Source organism: Electrona antarctica, assembly GCF_951216825.1.
Source record: "Electrona antarctica genome assembly, chromosome: 1".
Classification (NCBI taxonomy): domain Eukaryota; kingdom Metazoa; phylum Chordata; class Actinopteri; order Myctophiformes; family Myctophidae; genus Electrona; species Electrona antarctica.
Window position 1 is genome coordinate 8904737 of NC_136806.1, and position 9446 is coordinate 8914182.

Genomic DNA, 9446 nt, shown 5'->3' on the forward strand with positions numbered 1-9446 from the left:
GTCCGTGCCTGCGCATTCTTCTTTTTGGCTCAAGACAAGCTTGATTTGCGGCTCATTTCTCTAAACGATATGATTCCCGGTTACAAAATGTAATGTTTTTGGTGAATTAAATAACAATCGAAGCACACAAGCAAAGAGTCTCGCAGTGTTGATAGACTTGGCAGTGGGCCTGGAGTACCTTTTTCAGACACCAGATGGGGGTGTCGGCAGTCAATGAGTTTAAACAAAATAGCCACACAACGCCACAAAACCATGTTTTTATTTTAGTTCCCTTTTTTCCTTTTTTTTTTTTTTTGTAATTCTAGTTTTCGTTATTTTGCTTTTTTAGTTCACCATAATGGCCGTGGGTGACTGCGTGAGCGTTACCATGGTCTGGATGATGCGGTCGATGGTGTCCTTGTGGATGACGGCTCTGCCCGAGCTCAGGTCCACGGCCATGAACTCGCCCCTGTAGACCATGGCAGGCGAGTTGGCGATCTCCCTCAGGCCCGTCTCGTCAACGTTCCTGGACGCTGCCACCACGAACATCCTGATGCCCTCGTCACGCGCCCTCTCCGCCGCCACCTTGATGCCCCCGCACGGGTTGCCCGTCACGTGGCCATCTGTGATGATCACGGCGAATCGCAGCGCTTGGGGGTCGGCAGGAACGCGGTGCATCTCCTGGGTCATGTTGGTGATGGCGCAGTCGATGTAGGTACCCTTGCCCAGGTAGCGGATTCCCCTAACGCCCTGGGAATAGGCAGGTAGCGTGGGTTGAAGCAAAAATCTAATCAAACAATTAGCACAATATTTAAAATTATGATGTTTTAGTACCCTATTGTGCTGAATAAAAGATGGATTCCAAGATTCCAATGGAAATATACTCAAAAACAGGGTCGTATTATAATCGAGGACTAGAGACTATTTGACATTCAATGTTCTTTTTCCACAAATTAGTCTTGAAAAATGGGGTCGTCTTATACAGAGTAATATTGTTTTTGCTGTTCTACTGTATCCCAGATTGAGGCTTTAACCTTGATTTTAAGAAATATCCGAGGCTTTAGGGTTTTATTGAAGATGTTTTTGTACTAGGGATGTCCGATATTATCGGCCTCCCGATATTATCAGCCGATTTAGGTACAAACATGTAATATCGGGAAATATCGGTAACTTTTTTTTAAGTTACAGGAGTTCTTACTGTATGGTGTGTGAAATGTGAGCCTACCATAATCACAGTAATCCTTAATATTCCACATGGGCGTTTGGAGAAAAATGAGCTTGAAGCTTCAGTCACTTTCACATTAGAGCACTGCAGAGGGCCTAAGCACACTTTAGCGGACAGCCGTGGACAGAAGAAGCTGTATTTTACGTCATTTCCGAGTTTTTAGACAGCTGGTGGATGGAAAAGAAGCTCCACCCCCGCGGCTGACTGCCGCGGAGGAGAGCGTTTCCGGGAATCTGTCCGTCGCGGCAGTCAGCCGCGGGGGTAGAGCTTCTTTTCCATCCACCAGCTGTCTAAAAACTCGGAAATGACGTAAAACACAGCTTCTTCTGTCCGCTAAAGTCTGCCCATGCAGAACGTGTGTGTGTCTGTGCAGTGTGCACCTGGTCCTCCTTGGTGCTCGTTATCTCAGGCATCAAGGCAATTATGCTTCTGAGCTGGCAAATAGGCCTCAACATCTATGTGATGTACTTAGTACTTAGAAACTAAGTACATTTACTTAAGTACTGTAGGCCTACTTAAGTACAATTCTGAGGTATTTGCAATTTAATTGAGTATTTCCAATTTCCAATACTTTTACTTCTACTCCACTACATCTCAGAGGCAACTATTGTATTTTACTCCACTATTTGAAAACTTTAGTTACTAGTTACTTTTAGTTTTATTATTATTACAAATCATACATTATACTTCAGCCCTATATTTCGGCCATTTGAAAATAGCAGATCTACAAGCTCACAATGTGTTGCAATGCGACACATTGTGAGCTTGTACATCTGCTATTTTCAAATTATTTTGATACATTTGAAAACTTGAAATGAGACATTCAGCATAATGAATACTACTTTTGGTACTTTAAGTACAATTTGATACCAATACCTTTGTGCTTTTACTCAAGTACATGTTGAATGTAACGAATATTTCTATATTGCAGTATTTATACTTTTACTTGATTGAGAAAGAATTCCATTTGAAGGATTTGTGTACGTAAGGAGCCACGTGGCTCAACGATTATATACACACCTCTCTAGGTTGCAAAAGGTTGCATTCCACTGCAACCAGAAATGTAAAGCCATGGGATGTGAGCAAAGTATGTTTAAATCAGTGGTTATTTAGGCCTGACGTGGAAATAAAAAAAAAAGTCTTCTGAAAGAATATAGGCATAATGTTAAATTTTCAAAGATTTGTGCCGCATTTTCACTATTTTTCAAAAATAGCAGACCTACAAGCTCGTAGCGCGCCACTCGGTGGCGCGCTAGGAGCTTGTAGATCTGCTATTTTTCAATAGCTAAAGTATAACGTAATGCTTAAAACACCAAAAGGGGTTCCCGCCCAAAATGGGTTAATTAATATGTATTTGGCAGCGGACCCTCATCTGAAAATATTTTGTGCTGGGATCCTGTGCGTGCGTGCGTGCGTGCGTGCGTGCGCGTGCGTGCGTGCGTGCGTGTATCTCTGTCAGCCACGGTAGTCACCTGAATGAAGGCATCCTTGGCTCCTAGGCGGGCGAACACTTGCTGTTTCTGGGAAAAGTGCAGACCACCGATGGACCAACGGATATTAACCAAACCTTTGTAGTCGGCATCTTCTAGGCTCTGTGCAAACTGCACTGTGAAGTCCTACAACAAACACACACATACATACATACATACATACATACATAATTAATAAATGGGTCAGCTGACAGTATTGTAGCGCTGTCTCACATTAATTGACGTTCATCTCAATAATGAATACAAGACAACTCACCCCGGTGCTTGCCCGTTTTTCCTCCCGGAATTTTCCCCAGTGAGGGGGATAACTTTGTAATATGCTATTGGCTGTTTGTATTCTTTTTGGACAAATATAAAAAGATACTCCTGTGGAAAGGCTATATTATTTTACTTATATTGACCCTATAAACAATTTAGTATTATTTAGTATATGTAAGATTTTTCCCACTCAAATGGTACCTCGTCAGATAATCCCCACATAGCCTACAACAACTTCTGTGAACAGACTTCACTGTAGTAGCTTTTCATAAATTATATTTGTACTTAGGCTGTCTGCTGCCGTGAAAGTTTATAGTTAGATAAATTCAAAGTCCAGCCGTCTGCTGTCCAGCCTCTCCCACCCCTCACTGGGGAAAATTCCGGGAGGAAAACAGAAAAGGGGTGAGTTGTCTTGTTACCTCAATGATAACCACTGTTCTGTGCTGAGTTCAGTTAAATAAAAGTTGGGGGGAGGCGCCCGCTGGCCTAGCGGTCCAGGCGCATACCAACATATAGGCACATGCCTGACAGCGCGTCGCGGGTTCGAGTCCCGATCCCGACGACCCTTTCCTGCATGTCATTCCCAGCAACTCTCTCCCTGTTTCCTGTCTCTCTCCACTATATATCCTATCAATAAAGGCAGAAAGAAGCCCCCAAAAATATATTTAAAAAATAATAATAATGGGGATGTTGGCTTAAATGAGGTACCTTGATGCTCTCCACCAGTGCTCCAGGGGGTGACTCTTGGAGAGCAATGGTCTCTGACGTATCGATGGTGAAGTAAATATCTATGGGACACTCATGCTTTTCTGGAAGGGAGACAGGCAAGCGCGCGCACACACACACACACACACACACACACACACACACACACACACACACACACACACACACACACACGTCAATGCAACACTGCAAGAGATTCACACTGATAATCCACTTAAATGAAATGTTCAGTTTCTTATTGCTGATAAACTGCAGACCATGGGTCCTTAACCGATTCAGGACGGGAACCCCTTTTGGTGTTTTAAGCATTATGTTATACTTTAGCTATTGAAAAATAGCAGATCTACAAGCTCATAGTGCGGCACTCGGTGCCCCACTATGAGCTTGTAGATCTGTTATTTTTGAAAAATCGTGAAAATGTGGCACAAATCGTATTATATTCAGAGCGAACGTTTTTAACTCAAATCTTTGCTTCTGGGGGGTCCCTGGAACAACATATTTTCAGATGTGGGTCACATACATAATATGATTTTTGGGGTCCTTGACATGAAATTGTTTTTTTCATAGGTTTTTCAGAAAACTGTCATGATTTAGAAGACATTAAATCTGGTCTCAGGTCTAAATGGATTAATTCGACAAAATCCCATAATGAGAGGGAGATGAAACATGCTGCTGTGTCCAGCCGGATGGCACTCACTGGCACAGTCGGTGGCCTGGCCGTGCGTCAGGGTTCCAAACAGCAAGCACAGAGCGACGACCTCGAACCCCAGCATCTTCCTCTTCTCCTGCCTGAGTGACACATAGGGGTACAACAGCACACTCTTCTGTCAAGAAGGATGCATTACATTACATCCATCCATCTATCCACCTGTTGCTTCATTTACCATTTCAGCTTTTCTCAAAAATAGGACAAGATACACTGCAAATTAAAGTACGACCCCGTTTTCAAACTATCTTCATATAATGAATTGGTTCTCACTAATAATCATCATAAAATGGTACCAGTATTGATCTCAGGGGTGCCCACACTTTTTTGACTTGAGAGCCACTTTCAAAATGACCAGCTCAATAAGATCTACCCACCAGGAAAAATATGATCCCATTGCTGAAATGTGTTTAAAAATATGATCCCATTGCTGAAATATGGCTTTGGAATAGCGTCGCTGGTGTTACATACAGCAAGACATAAGACAAAGACACTTGGAATGGGGAAATAGAGGGGAAATGGAATGCTTTTTGTATATAACTTTGTAATAATACTGACAACAAATGTATATATTTTATATTAAATATTAAATATATGTTTAGGACCATGCCATGCTGTGATCTACCTGCACAGCTTTTGTGATCTACTGGTAGATCGTGATCTACCTTTTGGGCACCCCTAACACCTAACCCTCCTATGAGACACAGACCAAGTAGATTCTACTTGGTCTGTGTCTCATAGGAGGGCTGTGAACACTCCAGTGACATCATCATTAGGCATTATTGATGCAAGAACAATGTCTTCCATATAGCATGCTTTAACTTTCCAGGAATAGAAAGACTGCAGTTTCTATTAGTTTGGATTCCCCATTGATGATGTCACACCCACTGGTAGGAAGGTTTCTGAACTGTCCACAGCCCTCCTCTGAGACACAGAGTGAGTAGACATGTTTCTGAACTGACCACAGCCCTCCTCTGAGACACAGAGTGAGTAGATGGGTTTCTGAACTATCCACAGCCCTCCTCTGAGACACAGAGTGAGTAGACAGGTTTCTGAACTATCCACAGCCCTCCTCTGAGACACAGAGTGAGTAGACAGGTTTCTGAACTGTCCACAGCCCTCCTCTGAGACACAGAGTGAGTAGACATGTTTCTGAACTGACCACAGCCCTCCTCTGAGACACAGAGTGAGTAGACATGTTTCTGAACTGTCCACAGCCCTCCTCTGAGACACAGAGTGAGTAGACATGTTTCTGAACTGTCCACAGCCCTCCTCTGAGACACAGAGTGAGTAGACATGTTTCTGAACTGTCCACAGCCCTCCTCTGAGACACAGAGTGAGTAGACGGGTTTCTGAACTGTCCACAGCCCTCCTCTGAGACAGAGTGAGTAGACAGGTTTCTGAACTGTCCACAGCCCTCCTCTGAGACACAGAGTGAGTAGACATGTTTCTGAACTGTCCACAGCCCTCCTCTGAGACACAGAGTGAGTAGACATGGTTCTGAACTGTCCACAGCCCTCCTCTGAGACACAGAGTGAGTAGACATGTTTCTGAACTGTCCACAGACCTCCTCTGAGACACAGAGTGAGTAGACATGTTTCTGAACTGTCCACAGACCTCCTCTGAGACACAGAGTGAGTAGACATGTTTCTGAACTGTCCACAGCCCTCCTCTGAGACACAGAGTGAGTAGACATGTTTCTGAACTGTCCACAGCCCTCCTCTGAGACACAGAGTGAGTAGACATGTTTCTGAACTGTCCACAGACCTCCTCTGAGACACAGAGTGAGTAGACATGTTTCTGAACTGTCCACAGCCCTCCTCTGAGACACAGAGTGAGTAGACATGTTTCTGAACTGTCCACAGCCCTCCTCTGAGACACAGAGTGAGTAGACGGGTTTCTGAACTGTCCACAGCCCTCCTCTGAGACAGAGTGAGTAGACGGGTTTCTGAACTGTCCACAGCCCTCCTCTGAGACACAGAGTGAGTAGACATGTTTCTGAACTGTCCACAGCCCTCCTCTGAGACACAGAGTGAGTAGACATGGTTCTGAACTGTCCACAGCCCTCCTCTGAGACACAGAGTGAGTAGACATGTTTCTGAACTGTCCACAGCCCTCCTCTGAGACACAGAGTGAGTAGACATGTTTCTGAACTGTCCACAGACCTCCTCTGAGACACAGAGTGAGTAGACATGTTTCTGAACTGTCCACAGCCCTCCTCTGAGACATAGAGTGAGTAGACATGTTTCTGAACTGTCCACAGCCCTCCTCTGTGACACAGAGTGAGTAGACATGTTTCTGAACTGTCCACAGACCTCCTCTGAGACACAGAGTGAGTAGACGGGTTTCTGAACTGTCCACAGCCCTCCTCTGAGACACAGAGTGAGTAGACAACATTTTTACCATATTATAATGAGCATTAATGAGGAGCAATTATGAAGATAGGTTGAAGATGGGTGATGTCGCCCTTTAAGTAAAATAAAAGGGATGGGAAATGGATCTTTTAAAATTAATCTAGAAACAAACAAAACGAAATTATAGGCAGAAACTAAAAACAATAATAATAGCCCTATGATGTTATTGCACATGTCCTCTCACCACATGTATGTAATGTCATCTCACCATCATGTCTGATCATGTCTGATAGTTGACTGACAAAGCAATGCACAAGAAATGGCAAAAAAAAGAACAAATGTGCGCCTACTGGCTCTGATCTGGTAAGTTCATGAATTCATCTCTTCAGTATGAGTCAGGTCTAGTGGACGTCCACACCTGGCATCAGTTTGGGTTAAACTAGACGGTACAACCAAAGGCCATTTTGTCAACTGGGAGCAAACATGGCTGCCTGCCAGAGTTATGTAATGCATAAGAAAGCATCAAAAGTCCTTTTTTTTTTTTTACAGTCTCGTAGTAGCTAAATGAACTTCACTGTGAATGAAGGCTTTTCTTACTCTATGCTCCAAAGATGGGGACACAGAAATAGTCTATAGGACTACATCACTCAAACACATTTGTTGAAGACCATTTTCAAAACTATCACACAATAAAACAAAAGCAGATGAGACCCACACTATGGCATACAGTATGTAGGCCTAGAGATTAATTAATGAAAACCTGAACCTTAATGTTAGTTTAGTTTGCGATGTCAAGGCCAAAGCCAATTGGCTGAAAGCACACTTTTCCAATCAAGATGGAAAAGTCATGTAGGCGTAGGGATACATGATACATGACCAAGCTAATGTTGAGGTCATTTCAATTAGTCTATACTTTTGAGATTTGTTTCAAACCACTTCAAAGGGCCTCAGCATGCTGTTGTTCTCTGATGTGGTGGTGCATGGGCTGCGACTGGCTTTAGCCTACCTACTGTAGGCCTACTGACGTTCCCACACAGACAATTTTCTTCATCTACCTGCCAAATGGAACCAAATGGACCGGCTAACGGGTCCATTTGGTTCCATTTGTACACTCTCAGAGTTAAATTAACATTGATTTTACAATTATAAATTGGGGGTCCCAGAGATAGAAATGCCATGGGGTCCCGTAGACTAATGCATGTCAAACTGGGGGTCCTTGAAATTAAATGGGTTGAGAATCACTGCTCTTCTCCTATGGGGGGGGGGAGGGTCCCTGGCATATCCATTCAAATGGGGGTCCGCGGGCTAATGAGTATCATTTTGGGGGTCCTTGACATGAAAAGGTTTGGGAACCATTGGTCTAATCTATCCTGTCATTTCATTGGTAGGCCAGGCCATCTCTTATTGGACAACGAGATACGGCCCAGACAGACGTCTGGCCACCAGCCAACAATCTCTAATTTTTCAAATAAGTAGTATAGAAAAAGTACAATAGTTGCCTCTGAGATGTAGTGGAATATTAGTAGTGGTATTGGAAATACTATGTAATGTACAACTACCTCCAAATTGTAAAGTAACTTAGTAAATGTACTAAGTTACTTTACTTTACAGTACACTACTGCAATCTTTAGCACTTTACTATGCTTCCCTCTAGTGGACAGCCCGTGCAATGGCTCATTAGGTTGCGGAGGTACCTTCAGTCACTCACACTCATCAACCGTCCCGACAGACAGACAGCTGAGCGAGGACAGAATACTAAAACTCAAAAACGGACATTTCAGGAGTTCTCCTCATGCTTAAATATATTGAGTAAAATGAATGTAGCTATAGCAGGTTGCATGCAACATTTCGGACATAATAAGCTACTAACACTGGACTATCAAAGGCTGACCTCAAGTCACTGTTATTCCAATTTTATGTGGAAATTCACACTGCAGTGAAAGTGAAGTCAGACAGAGCGTGCGCGCCTGGCTGGAGAGAGCGAGACACGCGCGCATGCATGGGGCACAGATGAGGAGAACTATGCTGCTGCTGCTGCTGCTGTGCGTAAAAAGTGTTGCTTGCTTAAAGTCTTACCCGAACTCTTTTTGAGGACTTCAGAACAGTTTGTCGAGTTACTATAGTCCGTGGATCTTCACTGCCTCATCTCCGGGGGAACGATCCGAGGGGCGAGAAATGGGAAAAGAAGGAAGGAAAATGGAATTAAAAGGTCCTGGATGCTTCTAATTCCCGCAGAAGAACAGTCGTCCGCTCCGCTTCTCCTCTCCCGTTCCCGTCCCGTTCCAGCCCTGCTGCGAAGAACCTGCGCGTGAGATCCCTCCCTCTCCTCCTCCATGCACGCGCGCCCCGGCTCGCCTCGCCTGCCGTGTCTGGTCTGTCCGCTAGGAGGCGCCGTGGATCCGTAGGACGATGTGCGCGCCCGTGTGCGCGTGCATGCTGGGAGAGAGAGAGGGGTGGGGGGGGGGGGGGGGGGGGGCGAGAGAGAGAGAGAGAGAGAGAGAGAGAGAAAGAGATTTTGGTGAATTTTGTGAGTTTGATATTTGTATCAGGCTTTACTAGATTCCATTAAAAAGCCACCCCTCTCCCCCTTCCTGTCAAACTACTGTAAATATATCAATAAAAAAGGCAAAAAGCCCCAAAAAACATTTTAAAAAAAAGCCTTTGACCTTTGACCCCTGTTGACCACGCAAAAAAGGGGTGAAATCCCC

The 9446-nt window shown here is 44.2% G+C and overlaps 1 protein-coding gene across 2 annotated transcripts in view; it reads right to left on the bottom strand.

Moving 5' to 3' along the window:
* The window catches only part of col6a2 (collagen, type VI, alpha 2), a gene marked incomplete at its 3' end in the record, with an annotated part of 33586 nt that extends 24450 nt beyond the window's left edge, over nt 1-9136 (bottom strand). The window contains exons 1-5 of one of the 2 annotated variants that reach the window (XM_079496086.1): nt 8815-9130; nt 4376-4467; nt 3661-3761; nt 2677-2820; nt 367-729 (exon numbers count right to left, since the gene is read on the bottom strand). In XM_079496086.1, coding sequence (XP_079352212.1) covers nt 367-729; nt 2677-2820; nt 3661-3761; nt 4376-4451 — 684 coding nt within the window. In that variant the 5' untranslated portion in view covers nt 4452-4467; nt 8815-9130. Of the gene's footprint in view, nt 1-366; nt 730-2676; nt 2821-3660; nt 3762-4375; nt 4468-8814 lie in introns of both variants that reach the window. The other variant, XM_079496087.1, reaches the window with a different exon arrangement.
* Nucleotides 9137-9446: the final 310 nt, after the last annotated feature.